General features: G+C 43.0%; 1 protein-coding gene across 8 annotated transcripts in view; it reads right to left on the bottom strand.

Moving 5' to 3' along the window:
- GMEB1 (glucocorticoid modulatory element binding protein 1) overlaps positions 1-14,069 on the bottom strand; it is a 30,256-nt gene extending 16,187 nt beyond the window's left edge. Inside the window, exons 1-4 of one of the 8 annotated variants that reach the window (XM_082614870.1) lie at positions 13,988-14,004; positions 7,656-7,798; positions 7,309-7,466; positions 158-270 (exon numbers count right to left, since the gene is read on the bottom strand). In XM_082614870.1, coding sequence (XP_082470996.1) covers positions 158-270; positions 7,309-7,436 — 241 coding nt within the window. In that variant the 5' untranslated portion in view covers positions 7,437-7,466; positions 7,656-7,798; positions 13,988-14,004. Of the gene's footprint in view, positions 1-157; positions 271-4,729; positions 5,560-7,308; positions 7,467-7,655; positions 8,131-13,987 lie in introns of those variants that run through there. The other 7 variants (XM_082614872.1, XM_082614868.1, XM_082614873.1 and 4 more) reach the window with 7 other exon arrangements.
- Between the last annotated feature and the right edge of the window lie 505 nt (positions 14,070-14,574).

Raw genomic sequence — 14,574 nt, 5'->3', positions numbered from 1 at the left:
ATCTCAACCAAGGAAGCTAAGGTCAAAAGTACTAGAACAGGGTTTCCCTGGTGGTCCAGTGGTTAAGACTCCCCGCTTCCACTGCAGGGGGCACGGGTTCTGCATACCTCGAGGTACGGCCAAAAAAAAAAAGTACTAGAACAACAAAAAGACTTACCAATCCCTTCTTCAATTTTGTGTATCGTGTGAGTTTCTACTGCCACAACTGCCGTGTTGTTCTCGGATCCGGCTTCATAAATCCTGTTGTAAAAGTGTCCATCGATAAACAAACTACATAAATCATGAAAAAATTAATATTCACAGCATGGGGTTAAGAAATTTGTTTTAATCTATCTCAAAAGGAATAAAATAATATACTTTACAACTCAATGTTAGTGCTTTGACTAGTGCCCCAATGTATTTAAATTCTAAGCTGCCCGGGACTGCTTAGCAGCTACTACCATGGAAATGAATCAACAACTTTCCTCACCCCAAAGGAAAGTTCCTCTTGCTACTGTATTTACACCGCCACTTGCTACTCTTTTACACCAGACTTTTCCTTCCTAACTTTAAAAGCTCATGACATAAAGCGCTGCTTCAAGTATAAGATTAAGTCACATTATAGATTTATCCAAATAAGACTAAAAAAGTAATACTGTTAGTTCAAACCAGGAAGAACCTGCTGACCACAGAAGTTGGTGTCCCGTGTTGGAATCTAGGAACTTTAGTCATTTTTACACTTTAGCGTTTTTTTAAGTCACCATAATCAAACTATAGACATGAGCAGAACCTAGTTTAAAAAAAAAAAAAAGTCAGAGAGCCATTATGCCCAAAGTAACTAGCAGTAACTAGAGGTACCACTTAAGGAAAATCTCTCTCCAAAACGTTTCTACCTCCTAAGAAATGGGCTCAGAATACCTAACATGATACACTGACATCCTTTGTTCAATTTCCATGATAAACCTAACATGTTAATTATTGCACTTGTTACCCTAAAGCACTGCCTGAATAACCTCCTTTGCATCAGTGATTAGCCACCCGCATGGTGACACCTCTAGCACAGACCTCCCTTCTGAATTCCACACCAGGACACAATTAACTGCTAAATAAATAAATACATTTGGATATCCCATAGGACTTTATGGAATTCGTTACGTCTAAAATAACCAAGTTTTCTTTCCTCTCCCACCTCCCAAACTACTCTTCTTCCTATATTCCCCATCCTTGTAATGGCACCACCCAGCACACAGTAGCCTGAAACAGAAGCCTGGGAATTACACTGAATTTCTCCCTTTTCCTCCTCCTCAACTCCCACATAGTCACCAAGTCTTGCCAGATGCATCTCCTTAACACCAGCCATCCTCCCTGTCTATTTCCACCACTACCGCCTTAATTCAGGCTGCATCATCTCTAGTCTGAACTGGTCTCCTTGCATCTACCTGATCTTCTATATTCCTTCCAGAGTGATCATGTAACACCCTCCTCAAAACCCTTCAAGAATCCTCTCCTTGCTGCTAAAATAAAGACCCAAATCCTTAATATGATATTTAAGTCCCTCCAAGATCTGGCCCCTGGTTTCATCTCTCACCAAATCCCACCAGACAATCCAAGCCCCAATCATACCAAACTATTTGTAGTTCCCAAAATTGCCATCTTCTTTTACACCGTCTATTTTTGCTCTTCTCCCTCTTCCCAGAACATCCTTCCCCATCTTTTGTTTTTTAATGAGTAGCCTGTATGATGTTTTTCCTTCCATCTCAGTCCTCCAGTACAATCACCCACTTCCTCCTTTGTGATGCAACTGTACTTTAGGCTTTTGTCACAACAACTATAACACTTCATACTATATACTTGTTTACCTGTCTCTCTCTCTCCTTGGGCATAGTCTAAAAGGTCCCTGAGAGGGAGTTCCCTGGTGGCCTAGTGGTTAGGATTCCAGGCTTTCACTACCATGGCCCGGGTTCAATCCCTGGTCAGGGAGCTGAGATCCCGCAAGCCACATGCAAAAAAAAAAACAAAAAACAAAAAACAAAAAACAAAAAACAAACAAACAAAAAATGTCCCTGAGAGCAGAGATTACATTTTATTCATTTTGTATACCTGGCATGTCGTGTGCTAACTGGAACATGGCACAGCACACAATAAATGACCGGTAAATGAATGAGGAATGTGATACACATGAGAAACTGCTGCTTCTGGAATTCCGTGGTAGTCCAGTGGTTAGGACACGGCACTCTCACTGCCAGGGGCCCAGGTTCGATCCCTGGTCAGGGAACTAAGATCTGGCAAGCTGCAGCGTGGCCAAAAAAAAAAAAAAAAACCACTGCTTCAAGTAAATTTGATAAGTTCATTCTAACTTGACCAGTATGTGCAAAATTCTTTAAAAGAATAAATTCTTGTCTATACACAATTTCAACAACCGGAAAATTGCACTTGGGGTGGGAAGTCAGGGAACAGTCTATATTTTTATGGGCAAACAAGATTTTATCAGGGAAAATCTTTCTAAAGCAACTCAGGATAGTGATGGATTTAGCCTAATTCTCTATACCTACTACGATTATGGTAAAAAATCATAAAATATGTTTAAAATGTTAAGGCATTATGAGATACCGACATGCCTTATGAATCGTTGAAGTGAGGTAAAATTATGTTTACTGGAGTTTTAAAGTTAAGTCTACATCACTGTATTCTAATTCACTGAAAACTGAAAATCCACAGTTAAGTTCCTTTTATCTTGAATGATAAGGAAAGATATTCTGATTAATTGAATGTGGGATTGTTACATAAACTAAGGGGTACCCTACTGATCTGAAAGAGTTTATACAGCTTCCTAAGGCCTTAAACTTACTACTAGGGAGGGATATGAGCATGATAAGGAAAGTAAGGTCACTACTCCTCAAATTGAACTATTCTACTCAGCACACTGAGTAAATTTATGTAATACTAAAATCACCAGTCCCTGATCTCATTGTTAAAAACTCTGTTATGACTCCAAAATGAATTAGAAAGCCAAGAATGGTGATGGAATCTTAGTACCTTCACTCCTCCTGAGGACTTTTTAAGTATGTTTTAAAGGTTTTATTTGAAAAAGTTAATAACCATCTTTTTTTGCTTTTAAAGAGAAAGCATAGGCTGAACAAGCCTTCTTTGTTGAAAAACTCCCAGAATTAAGTCTTCTTAGTATCTTAGTACCTGAGTACCTCAGTATCTATCTTCTTTTTTAAAAAGTTGAATGTGGACATATTTTAAAACCAATCTAGGGACTTCCCTGGTGGCACAGTGGTTAAGAATCCACCTTCCAATACAGGGGACACGGGTTCGATCCCTGGTCCGGGAAGATCCTACATGCCGCGAAGCAACTAAGCCCGTGCAACTACTGAGCCTACGTGCCACAACTACTGAAGCCCACGCGCCTAGAGCCCGTGCTCCACAACAAGAGAAGCCACTGCAATGAGAAGCCCACGTACCAAAACAAAGAATAGCCCCCGCTCGCCACAACTAGAGAAAGCCCACGCACAGTAATGAAGACCCAACACAGCCAAAAATGAATAAATTTATAAAAAGAAAAAAACCAATCTAGTATTATTATGAAAGTATCATCTTAGGGCTTCCCTGGTGGCGCAGTGGTTGAGAGTCCGCCTGCCGATGCAGGGGACATGGGTTCATGCCCCGGTCTGGGAAGATCCCACATGCCGCGGAGCGGCTGGGCCCGTGAGCCATGGCTGCTGAGCCTGTGCGTCTGGAGCCTGTGCTCCGCAACGGGAGAGTCCACAACAGTGAGAGGCCCGCATACCGCAAAAAAAAAAAAAAAAAAAAAGAAAGTATCATCTTAAATGATGCGTCAGGTTCTATGTATTCATATTAAGAGACTGTTACCAGACTCTCTACTTTTGCTTCACAATGTATTCCTGAAAATGTGTACATGATGAATATTTGAGAAAGTATTAAATGTCATATATGTAAAAGCTAAAAAGATGGGCAAGAGGAATTATATATTGAAATCTAAAAATACTTATATAAAATCCCTAATTATTTCTTGCCTTTTAAATATAATCTTTACCAATTTATTCCCAGCAATTCATATATACTCTTTGATTGTTTCTCTCCTTCATACTTGAACTGTAGCCAAGCAGGTTAAGTGTGATGAGGCTGAAGACTGACACCTGATGATTTCCATCTTTGTCTCAAGTGTATTAAAATTATGAGACCAGTATTTCTTATCACTAGGATCACTGCTTTTGTACCCTGCTCATTTTTATAAAATGAGGCTAAAATGCAATAAAATATTCAAATAATAAAATAATACAACTAGAAAAAGCAACCGACAGGCATCTCAAAATGCAATACCTCAAAAAAAAAAGAATGCAATACCTCAAAATGTTTATTCACTAGCTCATGCACTAAAATTCAGTGTAAACAGTGGAGTGGGGAGTCAATATATGTTGTACAAAGATCCTCTACCTAAGCAAGCAATGAGAGGTTTCCAGAAGAGGCAATATCATTTGGAAAATAAAAAAGACAAACAGAAAAATAAGTGGAACCAAATCTTCAAAAGAATTAAGTCTCTAAGTAGCAGAGAAGTTTTTTCTGTCTCTACTGGGGATAGGACAAATGACAACTGGAGTACTTTAGGAAAGACAGAAGAAATGATGACTCCATAAGAAAATAAATTCTAAAAATAAAATAAAATAAAATAAAGCTGCGGAGAGCTAAAGAACCTGCCCTTTAATTCTTCCTGATGTTACCCTACCTCAAAAGGTAACAACTGGGCTTCCCTGGTGGCGCAGTGGTTGAGAGTCCGCCTGCCGATGCAGGGGACGCGGGTTCGTGCCCCGGTCCGGGAGGATCCCACATGCTGCGGAGCGGCTGGGCCCGTGATCCATGGCCGCTGAGCCCGCGCATCCGGAGCCTGTGCTCCGCAACGGGAGAGGCCACAACAGTGAGAGGCCCGCGTACCGCAAAAAAAAAAAAAAAAAAAAAGGTAACAACTACAAGTATGTGTATGTGTATAAAACAAAATTCCCAAACAAATGAGTTTGAATAAGCATGCATAATCTGTTGGTGCCAATAAAAATTTAAACCACTCTGTAGGCTATATGTTAGGCATTATTTATATCAACTTTCCCTTATAGACCTTAGAATATTTCCTTTATGCTCAACAATATTCAGAAATGTCAGCAAACTATGTTTATATTTTAAAAACTAAAATGAAAAAGTCCTTATCTTTTACAGATACATACTAATGTCTGGGATTTGCTTCTAAAAAATTCAGGAGTGGGTGGATATAGAGATGAAATAAGGCTGGCCATGTGAAAAAAAGAAAAAAAAAAAGGACTGGCCATGTGTTGATAACTGTTGAAGCTGGGTGATGGATGCTTACATGGGGGTTCGTTATATTTTCTTTATTTGGGGGTATATTTGAAATTTCCTATACTAAAAAGCTTTTTAAATTACCAAGATAGGTTAACTGTTTTTCTCCAGAAATTTTTAAGGCAAGGTACATTACTTAGTAGACTGGAATTGGATTACAGCCGTCCCTTGGTATAAGTGGGGGATTGCTTCTAGGACACCCCTGCAAATACCAAAATCTACAGATGTTCAAGTCCCTTATAAAATGGCATAGTACTGAATATTTGACTATAACCTACACACATCCTCCCATATACTTCATTTTATTTTATTAAAAAATTTTTTTTTAATTTTTGGCTGTGTCAGGTCTTCATTGCTGTGCACGGGCTTTCTCTAGTTGTGGTGAGCAGGGGCTACTCTTCATTGAGGTGCACAGGCTTCTCATTGCGGTTGCTTCTCTTGTTGTGAAGCACGGGCTCTAGGCACGTGGGCTTCAGTATTTGCAACACACAGGCTAGGTAGCTATGGCACGCAGGCCCTAGAGCAAGCAGGCTTCAGTAGTTGTGGCGCATGGGCTCAGTAGTTGTGGCTCGCGAGCTCTATAGCACAGGCTAAGTAGTTGCAGCACGTGGGCTCTAGGGCACATGGGCTTCAGTAGTTGTGGCTCACAGCCTCTAGAGTGCAGGCTCAGTAGTTGTGGCGTACGGGCTTAGTTGCTCCACAGCATGTGGGACTTTCCCAGACCAGAGAGCGAACCTGTGTCCTCTGCATTGGCAGGTAGATTCTTAACCACTGAGCCACCAGGGAAGTCCCTCCCATATACTTTAAATCATCTCTAGATTACTTACAATATCTAATACAATGTAAATGTTATGTAAATAGTTGCTTTCATGTGGCAAATTCAATTTTGCTTTTTCAAACTTTCTGGATTTTCTTTTTTTAATATTTTTTATCCAAGGTTGGTTGAATCTGTGGATGCGGAACCTACAGATACAGAGGGCCAACTGTATATGTTTGCCCAAGAACACTTCTGATCCGTGAAGAATCTTTTATACATTCCCCAAAATAAAATAACTACCCCCCTGGGACTTCCCTGGCAGTCCAGTGGTTAAGACTCCATGCTTCTAATGCAGGGGGCACAGGTTCCACCTCTAGTCAGGGAACTAAGATCCCACGAGCCACGCAGCAAAGCCAAAAAAAACCAAAAAACAAAAAAAACTATATTTGACAAAACGAAAAAAAAAACTTTAAAAATAAAAAAATATATATTTTAAATAACTACCCCCGGCTTCTCTCTGCAGATCTAGTTCCCATTTAACTTTCAAGACCACTGAAAAATCTTATATCTTCTTTCAAATTCATAGTGATCCTCTGAATTCAAAAGCACATCCTAACCATGCCACTCTGCATTTCTTAGGTTTTGCCATGTAAGTGATCTCTTTATTTACAAAACATGTATTTTTGCCTTGCACAACTAGACTACAAGCTCCATTATGGTTGGAACCATGTGCTATATTTCTTTCAACGCCTTTGAAATACGTTGTGTAATGGTAGGTGGTTGATAAATATTTTTTTGATAGATTAAGCTTAGTAATTTGCCCATCCACAAGGGTCCAGAGAACTTCTGGTAGGAATACTTTTACAGTTGCCTATTCTCCTCTGACTCTAACTACTCTGTCTTTTGGTAAACATGTACCAAGGCCTTGTGCTAAACAGTGTGGATAAGTAAGATGATGGAACCATGTAACTTACCCCCAAGGAACTCACAGTAAAGAAGACGGAGAGAGACAAGGAAACAGCAAACTGTTGTAATAAGTACTGAATGACAAATATAGCACACAATACATTATAGAGATGAAAACTTAGCTCTGAGAGTTTGATGTTGAATGTTCCATTGTGCTAAATCACCTTAAAGTTATAATTTCCTCACTCTTTGAACCTCCCAAATTTTTCAAAATATTCAAATCTCTAGTCACTTACCCTTGTTGCACAGGCTGTAACTGCAAGATCACTTGGGTTTTGGTATCTTCAGCGTTCTCCCCTTCATTTCCTTCAGTGGGTACCACAACCACATCCCCCACTGGGACACTCACTTCTGCATTAGCCATCTTTCACATGAAGTCAGATAGCTGGAGCTGCTGTCAGAAACAAGAAGCACCAGTAACTTTGTCTGGTTTGAAAAGATGGCAACCATAGGAAAGGAACACCAAGATAATAACTATTAATTCCCAGGGCACCCTGCAGATCATGGTCCTCTGAAAAAGATGGGAACTGTGAGAAGGGGCTGACGTAGGCTCTGATCTTTCCAGAAATGCCTTAGTACTCACTTGTTATTGTAGGTTTTCTTAGTATGTGTGATTCACCCCATGGTGTGCTGGAGCCAGCTCTACCAGCTCCTGAGAACCAACTGTGCACATCTCTTCCCAACTCCAAGTTTAGTGACATCAAGTTGGTAGATTGAAATCAGTTGCTGGGAGAATATACACCACAGAAATTGACAAACATTACAAATCAGGGTATTTTTTCTTCTAGAGAGCTGGTTTACAGCACACCACTAGTTCCATCCCAAACTAAGCTCCTAGGAAGTAAGAATCAGCTGTTTTCTTTGCAAACAGCCATTATACCTCATCAAATGCTCTGTCCTTTGTGAGTAGATACTAATAAGTATCTGCTAACTAAACTAAGTTGTATGGGAAAAAGAAAGATGGTTCGCATAGTGTGGTTTTTTAATAAATGCTGAATCCAATTGTATGACCTCCAGGAACGTCTTAATACCTCTTTGCCTCATATTGAATGGAGGTAGGGTCTTGCCTGACATCTCCCCTGCAGAGCTGTTGGGAAAACCACTGTCCAGTACCACAAACTCCTTGACTCTAAAGTAACTCAAAGCATTATCTCAATCTTAATGAAAGCTCAGAGGGTCCCAAGTTATTCTGCAGCTGTTAGTCTTCACAGCTGAAAAGAGAGTCACATAAGAGAATATGGATAAGAACATTCTATTTACTTAGATATGTGAGTACTTGAAGACGATTAGGACTGTGCTGAACTGTGCTTAGACAGACAATGGATGCAAGTGTGAATATGTAACTAGTACTCAGATGACCGAATCCACATTTCAGCTCTGCCACAGCAATTGTTTGCCTATAATACACACATTTAATGTGGCACTCAAAATCTCCCTCATTTGGCCCCCAAATTTTCCCAGTTTCATCTGCAACTACAGTATCCCAAGAATCTTAAGATCCAGCCACACCAACCTCCCACAGATTTCTGAACGTGTAATATGTACTTTCAGGTGTCTCTACCTTTGTTATTCCATAAGTCCAAAACTCCTTTCTCCCTCATCTCCTTCTCCCTTCAAGGTCCAGCTCAAAGCTCACTCCTCCACAAAGCCACTGCCAAACCACTTTCTTTTCTGAGGTCCCCCAATACTTGCTTGCAGCTCTCCTCTAGTGTTTATCACACTGTGCCTTGCACTGCAGTTAACTGAAGAGACATCTACCTCCATGACTACACTATACTCTCTGTGAGGACAGGTGCCGCTTATCTAAAAATCTTGCTTCTTTCATGCCGTGGCACAGCCAAAAAAATTTTTTTTAATTAAAAAATAAATAAATAAATAAAAATAAAAATCTTGTCTCCCACAGCCTTGCTCATCATAGGCACTGACATACATTGGTTCAATCAATTTTTGTTCGTGTTTGACCTAGTTAAAATTCCTCATATATGACTTAGACTTCTGCCCTTTATGATTCTCACATTCAAACTTTTTTCCTGGATTCAACACCTCCTATATCTAAAAGCCTCTTAAAATATCTTGTAGGCACCTTAAACTGAAAGCCTGTTCCCACTCAAGCCTGCTCCTATGTTTCCTGCCTCAATAAATGGTGCTACCCTCCACCCATTTTCTCAAGCCAGAAACTAAGGAACTATTTTTGACTCCTCTTTCTTCTCTTTCTAAATCCAACCAACCACCAAATCCTATCCATTCTATCACCTATATATCTCTTTTAACCAACCCCCACTCTCCATCTGTGCTGCCATCATCATATTCTGAGCCACCACACTGTTACCTGGATTTTTCCAGCTGCTTCTCATAAGTACCCTAATCTCTGGTCTTGATCTCCAATTCATTATCTACAGAGCGGACAAAGTCATCTTACTAAAGGCCATTTCCCCCCACTTAAAAATCCTTCAGTGCATCCCCTTTGCTGCTATTAAGGTGCAAAGACCCTAACATGGCTTTCAAAACCCACCAAATCTGTCCCCTGCCCACCCTGCTAGCCTCATTTCTCACAGTTCTTCCTCTCACATTGTGGGCTCCTGCCATTGCATTTTTTCCAATTTCTCAACTACGCCATATTTCCTCACCTGAGCCTTCACACTTGTTTGCTCTACCGGGAATTCTCTTCTCTTTCCTCTTTGGCAAGTCACTGCTAAACTTTTATGACTTATTTAAAACATCGCTTCCTCAGAGAGGCCATCTGTGACATCCCCGACTAGATTTGAGAGGGTCTTCTTGCTTCCTCAGCGCCTGCAGCATCCCTGTCACAACCATCAACCCCCTTTGTCAGCCTCTCCCCCTCAGACTACATCCTGGCAGAGAAAGGATAGCTTTTCTTTTTCAACAGGCTCCCCTGTGCTAGCTCAGTGCCCAGGACTCTCGAGTGTAATAAGTAGTTTTCAAATATCAGACTTCTATTTACAAAACTGCCTACCTAAAACTTCCTAAGAAAATCTGGCACATAGCATGTATGTAATAAATTTTTGTGCAATGAGTAACTCACTTTACCCTAAAAGACTTCTAGAATTTTCTCATCTTTAACTGAGGGGATATTTGCTTAGACAGCTCAGGCTAAGCTGCCTTGCTTACTGCCCATCATTATGACCAGTTCAATATGTACTGAGTCCCTACTCCACATCGGACACAGACTTAGGCTCCCTGGATATGAAAAGGGATGTTATCTGCTCTTAAGGAGCTACAGAAGAGAAAGAGATGTGTGACACTGTCACATAGTACAGGAAAAAAGTAATTGCAAGATACTACAATATACAATCTAAACTTATGTAAATTGAAGGCTTAAAACTGGCGGGGGTGGGGATTAGAGAATCAGTGGACTGGTGTGGCTGGCTGCCAGCAATAGAACCTAAATGATTAGGACCCTTGAGTCTAGAAAAAGCCAAAAGGGATATGATGAAGTATAAAATGCCATCAAATCCTAGAATAATTGAACCAATAGATATCGTCAAAGTTTGAACCATAAAAATGTAGGGTGAATTAAAATAATCACAGCTAACATCTGTCGGACACTTGTTTGTTGTCAAACACTATTCTGTTACATATTTAATGAATTTAAAAGATGTAATACTTTAGCATGTAACAATCGTAGGGAATTTATTATTTCAAAAAAATGGTTTAAATGTTAAAAAATTAATAGCATAGGTAAATTAATGGGTTAGAGAAGCAGAATTAGGATGCTTCTAGTTCAACCTTCTACCCTAAGGCTGAGTCCTCTCTACAATACTCTGAATAAGTGGTAGACTAACTTCTTGATTACTACTTTCCTCAATAAGAACTCATAGTTTACTCCTTACCCCCCACACACCTCGGAACTCAAGAGGAAGGTTCTGGCTGCTTCTCTAACCTTCTGAGAGTTTATCAGAGAAGATAATTATAATCATCCACGGTACATCTCTCAGTGTCAGTCAGAGACACAGGTCTGATCCAACATGGCATTCTTTAGAGAAGCAAGTTTGGGTTGAATATCTCTTATTATCCTAAATACCATATTCCTAGCAAGTAACCCGAATCAGCTCTACAGACTACACTGGCTAATTGCAAGGTCATCTCTTCGAGCTGAGTGTAAACTGAAAAGTAGCTCTTGTTTATAGTAACCAAAACTCCTAAGGCAAGATGAGTGAGTTGCTCCTTTGGGTATTTCATGGAAGGGGCCTTAGAGTATTCATTGTGGAATCGCACAACACTCTGTAATTCTAGGAGCACACGTGAAGGAAATACGTCAAACTTATATGAAAAGGAAGAATTATTTGTAGCCATTTTCAAAGACAAATAAGACACCTTGAAAGTAAGCACGACTACTCACATAAACTATCAAAAAACTAAACAAATGATAATCTGACTTACTCTGGATTAAATTCACTTTGTGTCCTGAAAATTGTTTAAAACATGGCAAGATGTAAGCATAAGTGTCACATGATCATAGGAACATCAGAGTTGGTAGTTGAAATGGACTAACAGAAATACTAGATATCCTTTAATTTTCTAACTCCAAAATGTATTTATTCCATACTTCATTGTAATTTTTGTAGATTGTGTGGTCTATTCTTAAGAAAATTTCCAAGTTAAAACTTTGTTATTACATGAGGCCAAAACTCCTGGATTTTTTTTTTCCTTTATTCCTCCTCACATATTTAGTAGGTGATCCAGGGTGCTACCAGATGTAATGAAGCCAATAAGATCACTACATAGGACCACTGTGAGGAAAAGAGCCAGGGCAAATGAAGTTTGGGATAAGTCACATATTGGTGACCACTACATAGGTGTTTAGGGAAGCAATAGCGTAAAAGAGTTTTTTGTGGGTGTGTGAATGTTTTGTTTTTTCACGTCTATCTTCCCTTTCATGATTTTTCTCTTCAAGTGTGTCAAATCTATTGTTTATTCTTTTTTAAATTAAGTTTTAAATTTCAATCATTTCAGTTTTCATTACTAGAAATTTTATTGTATTATTGTATTCTTTTCCAAATCTGCTTGACCAGTAAAAGGGTTTTTTGAAGGGTCACCATACTATAGTTGAGGAGACTTCTGTTTAGGATAAGACCAAAATACAGCCCAAAGTAACCCAATGAAGTTGAGCACAAGTTGGCTATTCAATATGTTTGTTGAAGTAAATATGAATAAGTGGTTGACTAACCACTAATGACAAAAGTCATCAAGTCAGTAGACTAATTTAAATACACATAATTGATAAAAGGCTGACAAATTAGGGGAGTCAGTCCATTTAATGAAGAAGTCCCCCAGAGGGCTTCCCTGGTGGCGCAGTGGTGGAGAGTCCGCCTGCCAATGCAGGGGACACGGGTTCGTGCCCCAGTCCGAGAAGATCCCACATGCCGCGGAGCGGCTGGTCCCGTGAGCCGTGGCCGCTAAGCCTGCGCATCCGGAGCCTGTGCTCCGCAACGGGAGAGGCCACAACAGTGAGAGGCCCGCGTACCGCAAAAAAAAAAAAAAAAAAAAAAAAAAAGAAGTCCCCCAGAGAAAAGAATCCTCTGTGAGACTCGAATTATCTGATCCTCCCTTTCGCTAATCATCCAGGTTAAGGAGGAAAATGCCACTTCTTGGTTCTCCTAAACAGACACCAGTTAAGGCCCCTGCTGTGTCTGTTAGGAAGTGTTTTTGAATTTCTCGCATCTTGAGAGGAGAAAGCAGGCCTCCTCCAGCTCCTTAGACGGCCAAGCCTTCCCTTGATCCCTAGGTCAAGACTTGACGTGCCTTAGTCTGGGTGGATCACACTCCAGGACCTTCAAGCAAGAGTCTGCCCTCACCTCTCCTGCCCCTCAATTAGAAAACAGCAGGCCAATTCCCCGATCATTTTAGAAAGCAAGGGTACTCTAGCCTTCTTCCCACCGATTATCTTCTCTCCGGTCCTCAAAAACACGGGGTTCCCCACCCCCGACAGACCAGATCACCCTGCTCTCCACCTATAATATCAGGAGGTACTCCCAGCTCTCTGTTATTCCCTCACAGATCCGGACCCTTCTCATTCCTTCCTCTGGAGGCTCTGAGGTGTCTTCCTACCGCCCCCTCATCTAGGGGACGGTAGGGGCCTGCTCACTTCTCCTTGGAGCTCTTCTTCCTTGTCCCCTGCTCCCACTACCGGACCTGTCAACACGCCTTCGGGGAAGCACCTGCTTCTTTCCCCCTGGACTGAGTGGCCGAGGCCTCTAACGCGCCCCCGAGTGAAACGTGGACCCTTTCTTCAGCAACCCACTCTCTGCTCTTGCTCCCCACCCCAAGGCTCCCAGGGATACTCCCGGGCGGGCAGCGGGCTTCTTTCACCCTTCGCCCCACTTTCACCACTATCCCCTAGCCTGAGCGCGACCCAGGCCTCTCCCCAGCTCGACCCAGGCCTCTCCCCAGCTCCTCATCGAAGGGCCTGGTGCTCCCCGGATCCCGCCTTTGGGGATACCCCTGGATACCCGGACCCCTCCCCAGGGTCCTGGGCGTCCGGGCCTCTCAGTCCGGAGTCGCTCCGGCCCCTCCTGTTCCCTCGGCCGAGGACTTCCGGGCCCCTCGGTCCGGGGCTCCGGGGCCCCCCAATGCCAGGCTCGCCGGCCCCCGGCCGCTCTCAGCCGGGGTCCGGACCCGGGCGCCGCGGCCGGCCGCGCTGGGGGCGGCCCGGCTGCTCGGGCGGACCCAGCGGCAGCGTCCCCCCACCCCCCCGCGGCGCCGCGACGTCCGCTCGCTCCCCGGCGGCGGCGGCGGCACGCACAGGGCGTGGGGAGGCGCCCGCGGAGGCAGGAGCCCCCCGCCCCCTGCGCGCCCGCCCGCCCTCGCCGGCCGCCGCGCGGCCCCCGCGCCCGCCCCCCCGCCCCCACCCCACCCCGCGCCCGCGCCCGCGCGCCCACCCCTCCCCCTCCTCACCGTCTCCGTCGGGCGGGCGGGCGGCGAGCGGCCAGGGCGGGCGGGCGACGGAGCATGCGCAGACGCCGCCACGGCCGCTACCGCCACCGCCGCCGCCAGGCCCGGCTTCAACACTTCCGGCCGCCGCCGCCGGCGAGTTGGCTCCTTAAAGGGGACGCGTCCCTATTGCCGGCCCCGCGGAGGATGAACTTCAGCCGGAGGGTTTGGGGCCTTTATCAGAGCAAGAATCTCCTGCCCTGGAAAATTAGTGTTGGGAGGGACGCCAGGGACCCTGATAACTCTTCTAACCCCACTTTATGGGTGAGGAAAACGAGGCCTAAATTAAAGACTCACCTCATTTGCAATCGGGGGCAAAGGCATGTCTCTCAAAGGCAGGACTGTCCTTGGACGACTCTGCCCCTCTTACTTCCTCAAATCCGGTTATGAAGCTTACGTTCATCAGACTTTCAGAAGTGATGATACAACTATCATTTTGGAATCAAAGATGTGGTTCAGTATAGAGTCAGTAAGCAAACTCCTTTGCGTTCTCACCCATGCATGTTTGTCAAGCCTTTTCTGGTTGTGAGGTTTGTTCTGGGTTCAAGTCA

Source organism: Mesoplodon mirus (genome assembly GCF_964341445.2).
Source record: "Mesoplodon mirus genome assembly, chromosome: 3".
NCBI classification, from domain to species: domain Eukaryota; kingdom Metazoa; phylum Chordata; class Mammalia; order Artiodactyla; family Ziphiidae; genus Mesoplodon; species Mesoplodon mirus.
Note: the sequence above shows the minus strand (reverse complement) of the source record. Positions and strands in the feature narration are given on the sequence as shown.